Source organism: Sprattus sprattus (genome assembly GCF_963457725.1).
Source record: "Sprattus sprattus genome assembly, chromosome: 6".
In the NCBI taxonomy this organism is placed as follows: Eukaryota; Metazoa; Chordata; class Actinopteri; order Clupeiformes; family Clupeidae; genus Sprattus; species Sprattus sprattus.
In genome coordinates this window covers 25,222,022-25,234,761 of record NC_137925.1, presented here as the reverse complement: position 1 = coordinate 25,234,761, position 12,740 = coordinate 25,222,022, and the positions used below count along the sequence as shown (strand labels likewise).

The 12,740-nt window shown below is 40.0% G+C and overlaps 1 protein-coding gene across 1 annotated transcript; it reads right to left on the bottom strand.

Annotated features, from left to right (window-relative positions):
- Positions 1–544: 544 nt before the first annotated feature.
- zdhhc2 (zDHHC palmitoyltransferase 2) lies at positions 545–11,818 on the bottom strand (the record flags this gene model as incomplete). The annotated part of the gene is made up of 13 exons (XM_080840642.1): positions 545–585; positions 1,167–1,282; positions 1,576–1,668; positions 3,285–3,411; positions 3,979–4,111; positions 4,490–4,528; positions 4,676–4,796; positions 5,059–5,091; positions 5,191–5,260; positions 5,760–5,883; positions 6,588–6,682; positions 7,568–7,594; positions 11,692–11,818. 13 exons carry the CDS (start codon positions 11,816–11,818, stop codon positions 545–547), a joined length of 1,146 nt encoding a protein of 381 aa, XP_080696768.1.
- Positions 11,819–12,740: the final 922 nt, after the last annotated feature.

Below are 12,740 nucleotides of genomic sequence, written 5' to 3'. Positions count from 1 at the left end.
TAAGCAGGAATCGATAAGGAACCGGAATCGTTAAAATCGTAAAGGTTCTCATCCCTACTTCTGACAGCATGTACTTGAACATACATAAAATACATCTAAATGAAGTTCATGCATTAACATACATCTGTCCTAGGCATTCAGAATAGCTGTGTTAATAAACACAGTTTACTCTCTGACAGAAAACATCTGGTCTTCAGATTTCTGTAAGGACACAAAATTCATAGAGCAAATTCAAGCACGGTTGCCGATAAGCTCTGGTGGCAGAAACAGCCCTTTGTAGGTTGCGATGTACTGAAGCAACTTGTACAAAGCTTGTGGATAACAGTACAGATCATTACCACGGCCAACACATACGTGTAAGCACTCAGAAGACCTCCTGTTCTGTCCTTTTACAGGGACCTCTTCTGTTGACAGAAAGCACATATACAGGCTAGGCATTATTCAGCTCATTACTGGGGCACACTAAAGCTGTGTTTAGTTAGAGGTGTTGTTGCACATATGAATTTCACAAACCTTTCTCAGGAAAAATCTTCACATTTTCCAATTACAATTCATTTTCTATAGTCAGAGCTGGATTTGGTGTACCTAAAGAATGGAAAACAAGGAGTCATGAGACTTTGATAGTTCAAATGTTTTCATATGATGCTCTAGGATCAGTAGTATAGAAAGTAGCATGCCAGGTGAAGCATATGTCCACATGTCCACCCATATGTCCACCTTTTACATCTTACCAGAAATACACTGAGATTTACACAAAATGTATCTAAATCTAAACTTACAGTTATTCACTGAGCAAAAAAAAACTATTATAATTCCACTCTGGAAGATCAACTATATACTAACCTAGCCAGTATATGGTGTTGGTATTTAACTATGCTAAGAAAAAAATCAAGTCTCTATTTATCAGCAGCATGACAAACAGAACAGCTTTGGCTGTAAATAAAGCTGGTTATGAGTTCATGTGACTGTTCTAATGATTCTGTTTTTATAATGGATGCTCTTGGATCCAATCATGTGAGTGCGGAGAACAACTAAGAGCCTGTGCTATCATTTGTTTTAGCCCAGAGCCCTGTGAATGACCTACATCAGCATTCAGTAAGCTAAGCTCTATTTCCGACAGGCTCCATAAAGGCCAACGGGTGGATGTCCGGCTGCTGTCCTCTCACCCGTCCGCTCTCTGTCCCCAGGTCCTTTACTCTCTCGCCAGGACTCTCCACTGTTGAGCAAGCGACTCTGAGACTCTCTCAGGGGCTTGGCAGGGAACTGAGGGGGCTCTCCCACACTGGCAAACACAGGATAACACATTAGGGGATGTTCTGCTGGAACTAAAAACAGTCACTGTCAGATAAACACTTTCATTTCAAAGCAGATCCATAAGGACCTTAAAGCTAGGCATTATTACACATTACGGTGCAATTAGCTGTAAATATCCATGAATTGCAACTGTGTTTTCGCAGTACATTAAAATATAGCAGCAATAAGGAAGAATGGCTGGAAGTTAACCCCATATAACAGATGAATGATGTGTACTATAAAAGAAATGATGCACATCATATGAAAATAGTGTTGACCCACCTTTTGTTGGGTGGGCTTTGGCCAGGGGGTGTAGAAGGCTGTTCAGGGTCCTGGTTTACAAGACAAGTAGGGAAGGAGCAGCCATCTCCTAAACTGCGTATGATGGCAGTCAAAACAAAACACTCTTGATCTCTGCCACCAATATCACAAGCAAGCCATGTGACAACATGTGAGGAGTCATTAACTTGCAGTTTGGCTACTCACTGCAATACAAACACCTTACAGCAAGATCCAAACAATATGTTCCAGTCATTTAACTCTTAACCAAATATTGTAAGCACGATTGAATATGTTGTTCCTGATTTTCACCAGGTTCTTCCTTTTTGCGTTAAAGCTGTCAAGCAGTTTTCACAAGTTTTCTTTAAAACATGTACAGTTAAACCAGCAGCCATATTACTACATACACCTATCAAAACTCTGCTCAAAACTTCAGCTTTTACAAGGATACAGTGCATCCAGAGAGTATTCAGCCTTTTGCTGAAACTATCTGTGAAATATTTTTTTACGCTCATCAATCTACACGTTATACATGATTATATACGCAATAAGTGATAACAGGATTTAGATTTTGTTTGCAAATTTCTTAAAAGGGAAGAACTGAAATATCACATTGATATGCATATTCAGACTCTTTGCCGTGACACTTGAAATTTCGCTCAGGTGCCCTCCTTTTCTCTTGATCATCTTTGACACTGATTGGAATCCACTTGTGCTAAATTCAATTCACTTGGTAAGAGAGGTGTTCTGATTGGTTGCTCTGGCTGAGCTCCAGAGATCCTGTGTGGAGAAGGGAGAAACTTCCAGAAGGACCTGCATCACTGCATCACTCCATCAATCTGGGCTCTCTGGCAGCGTGGCCAGATGGAAGCCTCTCCTTAGTGAAGGACACAGGAAAGCCTCCTTGGAGTTTGCAACAACAACAAAAACACCTAAAGGACTCTCAGTCTGTGAGGAACAAGGTTCTTTGGTCTGATGAACCCAAGATTAAATGGTTTGACCTCAATTGTAAGCCTCACGTGTGGAGGAAACCAGGCACCCCTCATCACCTGCACTATACTATCCAAACAGTGGAACGTGGTGGCAGCATCATGATGTGCAGCAGGGTCTGGGAGACTGGTCAGGGTTAGTGGGAAAGCTGAACAAAGCAACCTACAGCGATATCCTTAATGAAAACCTGATCCAGAGCACTCAGGATCTCAGACTGGGCCGAAGGTTCCCCTTCCAACAGGACAATGACGCTAAGCACAGAGCCGAGACAACGAAGGAGTGGCTTAGGGACAACTCTGTGAATGTCCTTGAGCACAAGACTGCAACATAAAGCATGGAAAAGGTGAAAGAGTCTGATTGCTTTCTGAATGCACTGTAATGAACCAAATTAATAGTTTTTAACACACTATCCATAATAGTTTGTCTTCCGTAAATATCAAAAAAAGATTCACAGATGCTCTATACCTCTGCTTTTGTTGAGTGACACATGTAGGTGTTAAGGTATGTTGGTACCAAAATTTAGGCTACGCTCAGACTCACAGGGTTTTGGGTTTAATATTGCATACTGTGATATATTATAATGAACAAAACTATGCTACATATCTTAGTCACAGTCACAAGAAATAATCTGAAGTAATTCAATTATGGCTGAAATATCCATTTCACCTCTTAGAACTGGCAAAGTTCTAACTACACTTTAAGTTGGACCTTTCTCTCCTTACCTTGAAAACACGGGTATTGGCCAATATGTCTTCTCATCGCCAAAGACCTGGCGGACATTCTTACTGAGGCCCAAGCTGAAGCCATTTTTATCAGGTCCATGACGGAAGGCAGGGGCCCGAACAGCCTCTAAAACAAAATGGTACAATTTACCTTTACTTTGTTCTACTATGTGCACTGCATAAACAATCCTCTGATCATCTGGTCTGCACCCTAAGCTAATGGATGATGTGGACTATGGTAAAGGACAGGGACGTGCACAGGAGTGTGCTAAGGTTGCTTGGGCAACTGCCCGTTTGCCCTCTTCGACTGAAGTTGCCCCTCCTAAGGAAATATTTTATAATAATAATATTTGCGATTACATGGCGGGGGCGTGGCATTCGCGGTAAGTGACAGTTTAAAATTATATTTTGAAAATTTGCGATAACATGGAGGGGGCGTGGCAGCGGCGGTGTAAAATATTTTGTGTTGCCCCTTTTCTCCAGGGCAGAGCAACTGCCCTTCAAAATTCCTGTGCACGTCCCTGTTAAAGGATATGATGAAAGGATAATATTATATATTGGTGAAGATATAGTCTATCAGTGTCCATGCCAACCCTCCCTGATTGATAATGTTTGTTGTGTATGCACAGTGTATATGTTATGTATCTGAGTACTTTGATTATTGTATAGTATTTTGATGGTAAGGGTGACTCACCGAGAGTTGATCTGTTTTTACAAACTAGCCAGCAGTGGTAGGCAAACAGCGCTGCCAGACTGACAGAGAACATAGAGGCAGCGAAGAACAAAAACATAATGTGGAACTTGGCCTGAGTGTCTGGCAGGCCACTCTGCAAGATGTCACAAACACAAGGGACAATCTATCAACATTTCAGGATAACAGAAGGCATTTTGTTTGTCTGCAAACTAAAAGCAAATGTGCAAAAATATTTTGCCACCTACCCAGTTACCAGGATGTATTAGACAATAATATTAAATAGTGAGACAATATCATTTAGCTGCCAAAATGTTTGATTACATTTCCCCCTATTTTTCTGACTACAGGCACTACCTTAGAGTAAGCTGAATCTACTGCACTATTAAGTTCCGTACGGCTCTATGGTGCACTGCAGTCTTCAATTGCGCATTTCCACTAAAGGGTGAAGCATTAGACTTTCACTGCAGTCTAGAAGCAGCAGCCCAGTTATTGCCAGATTGAGTATTCCTACCAAATATTCGGTTAGTCGGACATGTGCTTCACCCCCAGCCTGGGAGATAAATCGCCATTATTAAAAGAAAGCACAAAGAAGGGCATTAAGTTATTGACAGTCACTTAACCTGAACACCAGACACACACTATAGGGTCCTCCCAACAACATCTCAAGAGCACCATCTTCCAGCAATTCTTAACTTACCAACCAGAATTTGATGAAGTACTGCAGGTCCGTTGCAGTGATGAAAAGGCAATAGAGTAAAGAGTATGCTAGAAACAGCATGAAAAACTTGTAGTTGGAGAAGCCGACACAATTATTCACCCTAAATAAAAATTAAAAGATTTTGTTAGCGCTGCAAGTAGGCATAAATTTAAGGAAGCTGCATTTAATTGTTCCCATTTTCTTGTTTAGTGTTTTCTCTAATGAAGAAGTAATAATCATAAAATACTGGTGTGAGAGGTGAGTATTATTAGAATTTAAATTCTATTCTATTCAATCAATGATGACCTTAAATGCAAACAAGGCAGACGAAACAATTCCAAGCAGTTAATTGGTAATAGTTGATACATCGATAAAGTACACACCATGGACAGTGGTGATCCATCTTCAAGATACACCTACAGAAATTACACAGAGGCATTGGGCAATTGGGAAGCATTATCAACACAATCAATGCAACCACATTCAATTGGGATCAGGCATGAGAAAGGTCATACTTATCACAGACTGAGCAGTGATGACAGCGGTCTGGCTTCACCAAAATGCAGCGATCACAAAAACGAATAGCTGAAAAGAAGCCAGGATTGAGTAGAGTTATCAATCAACATAACGTCCCTCACCTCATACTGTAAGCCAACTACTGACACTGTAGAAATACAAACTGAATGAAAATGAGCATTACCAATGTAGTCTGTAGGGACTGATAACAGAGTGGAAATGTATGTAATGTACAGTCAGCAAATTTAAAGGAAGTGAGCTGCCAGCCAAATAAACACACTGCCCCCTGTGTCCCCTTAAAAGTCCCCACACGCTACCAATTGATTGGATACCTGCTTGCCCTGACAGATGTTAACAGGGGTGGCAGACATCATTTGCTAGCTTTCCAAAAGAGCTATGCCTAAGATTGCCATAAACCAAATGTCTTCATCAAAACAGAAGCTTTATTGAAAGCTACAAAACCGTTGTCCCCACCTTTAAAGCTTAAGTTAAATTAAGAATAATTACAAATACTGATATGTGCAGCTGGGTAGCTGCATGACGTTAGAGTCTAGAGCTTTATTTGTACCTCCTGACATTGTGCGAGTGTAGACGGGTAAATCCTGTCTGACAATCCTCCTCAAAATCTCCTGCTGAGACTCTCCTCTGTCCACTCGTTCCAACAGCTCTTTGTCCGAATATGACAGATGGAACTGTTGAACACACATACATATGTATATATATATATATATATACAGCATGGATACCTGTTATATATTGCATGACCTTTTGATGTTTGTTCCTGTTTTATTTTTGGAATTCCAGTTCACAGCATGGTAGCCTTCTTATTGGCAGGCAGATAAATGATGTCAAGAGAGGCAACATTATTTAAAGGCAATACAGCAATAAGGAGTTCTGTACCAGAACTAGCAAGCTAATTAACTAAAAGGCATACAAAAACCTTGCAAACACCACCTACAGCCCAGTTGATACTGATAGAAGCTTTCGAACACACTAACTGGTGTCTTTTGGCAGTATAGCAGAACTACTAAGGGCATATCCTGGATGGCTAGTGGGAAAGACACAGGTGTTTATCTGTCCTTCACATGACTATATGCTATCAAAATTAATTTGAGAATGGTACCAAAACTAGTTGCCCATAAAACCATACTTCAAAAAGGGTGGCCCAGTAGCAAAGGAGAACAACTGTTTGCATAGCCTCATCAGCTACAGTCTCCTTTGATAAACTCATGGCAAATAAACATAAATATCCCCCAGAAATATAATGAGTCTAGTCTTAACTGCGGGTATAAAAGCATTAAACATAAATGAAAAAAGTGTGAGTCACGATCATGCCTGTTTAACAGTTCCCATGATAACGCCAGCCTCCGTTCAGAAAAAGTGAACACGTACTCACCTCTTTCAGGGGATGCATGGGTTCGGTGAAGATAGTTTGCCAATATGCCCACACAAACATGATGAAAAATAAATGATATGCCAGGAGGTAAACAACTGAAACAAGACAATAACAATCATAAGACACTGAATAAAACATGTATCAGTACTGCTGGAGGCTCAAAGAATGATCTCAATGTACAAAAGCCAGATCTTTTCTACTTTCTACCAGTTAACATAAAAATCAGTGCATTATGTACCAAAAATCTAAAAATGTTGAGCTTTCTAGGTCTGTCATTCTGGAAACATGTATATTCAACTGCTCAACTGTATGTTTTTTCATATTCTCAAATCTAATCAGTGAGATTCCTAGTTGGCAGAACAATATGCTGGGGTGGCCATTCGTCATCGCCCTATAACATAGACCTATGACGCACAGTTCCAAAAAGAAAATGATGCGATGAAAACAAGTCTTATTAATTATTGATTCCACCTGAGAGTGCATCCTCTCTGAAAGGGATTTTTCAACCTGGGCCCTATTTTTAGATTTGGGTCCAAACTTTTACTTTACTACAATAAACGATCGGAATCGGAATCCCATGCAAGCATCTGTGTCAAAGTAAACCTCTTTTTTCCACCACTGACAGGCTCATAATGTAATAATTAGTGACTGGCTACATGGAAAGCATCCCCACAGGGATAGACCTGTGTCTGTTTTCTTTAATAACTTAAAAGAAACAGAAACTTTCACTACAGAACCTCTACAAACAGTCAGGTTTGGACACCCAAAAAAATTCCCTTTAAGCCTACTAGCTACTAATGTCAGATACTGACATAAGAGGACCTAAGGCCCTCTTCCAAGGATGAGTATGTAAAACTTTAAGTTAAGATTTAATGGAATTCATTTTCAATTCTGAGATTATTTAGCTTCACTACAATAAGAATATTATTACCAACTTCTTTATAGCATCACTTTTTAAAATCGAATACACATGCACTTACTTTTCTCTCCAAGATTTTCAACTGATTCTGGAGAAAAGTAAGAAAGAACACAAGAAAAGATCAGGCGATACAATTACAGTGCAAGACAATTAACGATATTTTCTCCCTTCAAAGATGCTGTTAGTAATGTTTGCATTTCTTTCCATCTTCTGCCAAACAGCCACCATAGAAATCCAGCCCTCCCTTTAGTGTACAGTGGATGTGTCAAATAATTGTCATGGGCATCTGTTCCTTTGTAAGTTTCAGGATTGGTTAATAAAGCCAGACCATTCTAGATATTTCAGTTGCTAATTTAAGATCCCATGAGAGTCCCAGAGAAGTTTTTTCTGAGTCCATCTGTTTGTGTGGCCCCTAACAGATTGTTAGCTCCAGCAAACATTGGAAAAGAATATTTATTACAGCAGCTTTCTTTTTATAGGTGTAACTTTTCAGTGTCAATTGAGATGCAGCCATGTAGTTAAACTTCTGTCATTGGTTTCTTAAAAGATAACTTTTTTAAACACCAGCTTGTGGTTGTTTGTAGTTATATTATCTGCTGACCATGAATAAACACTTTTGTGACGTGTTTTGACAGCTACATATGTTTGCCCATTTGTCTGTTGTAGAGTCTGTCGCCACAATCTGGTGTCCCTATGTTGTATCCATGGTGATAATGAAACTGTTTCAAGCAGGGACTGGCTATTTCGGGGTTATGATAGCATGGAGAAGATTTGAAAATGATTGGTAGTTTTTCTGCATTCACCCAACTACAGTAGTGTCCATGTGTTGTTAATGTGTTAATGTGCTGTTAATTGAGAGATTAGTTATCGTCAGTACAGTTCATTTTCATGCTGACTGAAATGCATTTCCATTGCATATTTCAAATGAGTCATAATGCTGCAATTTTCATAATTTTAAACTCTGAGCAATGTAGTTGTAATTGAAAAGCTCCAAGTGATATTAAGCTATGCAAACCCCTCATTGCAATGCACCATACTGACTGCAGTAGGAATATAGCTGCTAGTACAATATATTTGTCAGTGTAGGCTGGTAGACCATGAAGTGCCCTAAGAAGAGATGATGGGGACTGCTGATGCAGTAGTCCTTCAGTAAGGACATGGGCTGCTGACTAGTGTCCCAAGCCCTTCTACTGAACGCTGAGACTGCCTTGTAAAGAGAACTGGTCTGAAGTGCTGTGATAAAGTAATGGAAGGTATTGTGGTCAGTACTGCAAAGCCATTAACCACACTGTAACAGATTCCACTTAAGATGGGCGCTGGGTGAAGGCAGTAGAACTACAAGTAACACAAACTGCCGATGGCTCACTAAGTTTCATTCTTTTATTAAACAAGATTTATAAACTGCTCATGAAGGCTCTTAGAGCTTGCAACAGTTTCACAATGTACCAGCGAATGCCATGTATCCAGATCAAACCACAGAAGTACATTTTATGATTTTTTTTCATTTATTCATTCATTAATCATAATTGTTCATAATCGTTTCGTTTAGACTCATATGTTACTGGTATATGGCATATAATTGTATACACCCGTATTTTTCACTTGTGTTCTGAGTCTTGTTTCATTACTATGTGTGGTTATCAGAAACTAGAAATGCAGCCGGACTGACTGAACAACAAGAACACCAATGCAATTCAGAACTCCACTAAGTGGTTATGCATTAAGAAATGGGTCAAGCAGAGATTGCTTGAGGGTTGTGTTTGCCAGGAAGACAATGAGATTAGCCTTCAGATAGAGGGATCAGCTGACATCACACTCATAAGCCTTTTGTACGGTGGGTTACACGCAGTCTCAAAACCATTGCATTATTTGATCATGGCTGTCTCCAGTTCAGGTGAAACCTCTAAATCACCAACTATGAAATATTCCTTGAGAGGTGAGAAATGATGACAGTCATCATTTCATTTGACCTATAATAACCTAGCAGTCATATACAAATTCTGACTCGATTCCTCCACGTGAGGTATAGTGTATAGTCAGCTTGTCATTATCACAAGATAAACAGGCAAGACCCTGCAAAAGGGAATTCTATTGGCCTTGAGGTTTTTTTTTTTATGATAAAGATTAGCTGGCTATGAATTATACATTTGACTTCGAGGCTTCCTCCCAGAGAGACGAAGGACCTAATAGAAAACATTTAAATATCTTAATTACTGCTGTAACATGAGCTTGAATCTCCTAAATCAATTGGACCTGTGATGTTGTGGGCTGTAGCGATGCTGATACTGTGAGATATCTGTTGTAACTGTGGTGATTCTGATACTGTGAGAGATATCTGTTGTAACTGTGCTGATACTGTGAGAGATACAGTATCTGTTGTTACTGTGGTGATTCTGATACTGTGAGAGATATCTGTTGTAACTGTGGTGATTCTGATACTGTGAGAGCTATCTGTTGTAACTATGGTGATTCTGATACTGTGAGAGATATCTGTTGTAACTGTGGTGATTCTGATACTGTGAGAGCTATCTGTTGTGGTGATTCTGATACTGTGAGATATATCTGTTGTAACTGTGCTAATTCTCTGAGAGATATCTGTTGTAACTGTGGTGATTCTGATACTGTGAGATAGCTGGTGTAACTGTGGTGATTCTGATACTGTGAAAGATATCTATTGTAACTGTTCAGGGAGAATCCTCAACTATCCTATGAGAAAGGTGTGATTTTAAATGTGGCCATCTTCATTGCAGTCTATCAGCTCTGAATCTACTAGAAATCCCCACCAAGAGAGGAAGAACTTGCCTTCTAGACTATTTATCCTGACGAAACAAGGGCTTGACATGTTGTTAATAAACTGTGAGATAAGGTCAAGATGTAATTATGCCTTGAAAATCCAGTCTGCTTCTAAAGGTATCCCCCCCCCCCCCTCTCCATCTCTCTCTGTTCTCTCTCTTTCTCTTTCTCTTGCTCTCTCTCACACACAAACACATACACTCACACAAGAAATTACTTGACATTTTGCTGACAACTTGCAATAACGAATAGGCCAAAACCAAGTAGATTTCAAGCCCTGCGAATGTTTCGCTAGCTGCAGGGAGTTGTTGTACACTGACAAACGGGAAGGGGTGTCTATGGAGACCGCCTGACTGCAGTTCAGCATAAACACTGCTGGAACTCAGCAGCAGCATCAGCAGTTGGTGCTGTGGTCTCTGTTGCCTCGACCACTGCTCATATACACAGGACTTTCTCGGAGCTAAATATCAGAAAACAGCTCCCTCGATTTTCTGCCTAATTATGTCGATGATGACAGTCTTCTCAAAACTGACTGAGCGTCAGTGATATGCTGAGCTTGCAGAGATTGAACACTTTGAGACCCTCCTCTAAACAAATTAAGTTGTGTCGGAGTCAGACTCAGAGATAGACTCCCAGATGCCTGTAAAGAAGTGACCCATATGCCACGTGCTGAGATGGCATACAGATGAAAGTGTGTTCCTACTTGAAAATGGCATGCATCACACAGGGGCTGTTTGATTTAAGCACATTTGTATTGTGTTTGTGGTTGAATGTGAGGCCATCCTTCACTGTAAACTAATTTACACCCAGGCAGGCGATACAGTACCACATAAATCTAACGTGCCTTCATTCGTGAAGTGATATTTCATCCAGACACTGCACAAATGGCTTGTGTATGCTCAGATGAACACTGGTGTCAGTCTTGAGGGATAAAGGGGTACATGCTTCATGAATACTATGTAGTTTACACATCATGGTTACGGAGTGCATCAATCATACGAATAGGTACGATTTTACCTTTGAAAGGAATGTTTTTTAAATAAAAATCAATTACACCCAACTCAAAAGCCTGAACGCTCATGCCCTATACAAAATATGATCTTTGTCTGTGTTCACCTCTCTCAAATAGAACTCTCTGAAAGTGACTCAACATTATTTGTTGGAGCTTTCCAGATGCCATCACATGCGTTGACATATGTGCCCATTTTGACCAACTCCTGACCACTAATTCGAAAAATGAATTTGGTTGAAGTGATTATGACAACAACATTTTAACAGCTAACGCCAGGTCTACATTTCAGCGTTAGAAATCATCATATACCTCATGATTTCGTCTGTAGAAAATATCGAAAAACACAGGTCACAGTCGTTTGAGAAATGAAAGAGTCTTACCAATACAAAGCTGGACAACATAGGCGTAGTAAGACCATGCCACAATTATGGAGATGAATAAAACCGGGATCCAGTGTAAAACTCTCTTACAGCTCCTTTTAATACTGCGCGAACCAGACGGCGCCATCTTCTTAAAAGACCAAATCTGGCCTATATTAGTTGTTCCTACTGTCACTGCATTATTTGTTGATGCACAACGTGCAATTGACGTTAGTGCATGGAAGTCCGACTCGTCTAGTCGCCTGATCTGCGGTGCGTCGACGAGTCTCGTTTGCGGTGCAAAATAACAGCACCGCCCCTTCTCACCAAGTTGCCATGACGTTCGTGGGATGCTGGGCTATATGCACATGGACTCAGTCAACCACACTAGACTGATAGCTCACTATTTTTGACAACATCTGTGCCATTGCATGCCTGTTTAGGCTATCAGTTGAAAATTATAGCATTTGTGTTAATCGTGGAAATTGTGCGAGGGATGTGTAGGCTACGTCGAAAAACAAAGGGTACGTTACTGTACTCTAAGCAAATGTCCCACGCCACTTTTGGACCGACTGCGAGCGAGCGATCATCAATGAAAATGTATTTGCATATTTTTTGTGTTACATGCAACCTCTGACATTGGACCATCAACTGAAACCCATGTTTCTTTGGAAATCCTTGCTAAATTGCATGATATGATCCATCAAAGGATTTATCGAGGACAAAGAATAGAAATAAAAGTCAATCCAGACATTTTAAGAATTATCTCAACACAAGTAAAATACCTTCTCTTATCAACGCAAGACAAAGATCATTATAAATAACTTTACATAGTTACTGGCTATAATAATTGTGTTTTTTTTCTGTATTATGACCTATCAAGTTTAGCACAGGGTCAGTATTATTAGTCCACTATTCAAGCTTTGTACAATGCCTTAGAAGTACCATTGTACAGCCTACTCGATAATGAAGGGTCCTTAGCCCTGTTTAAGACTTGCTGGAATTTGTCCATGAAGTTTGCTGCAGGCAAGTAAAAGTGCTCTTGATAGACATAAAGACAACCTACATCT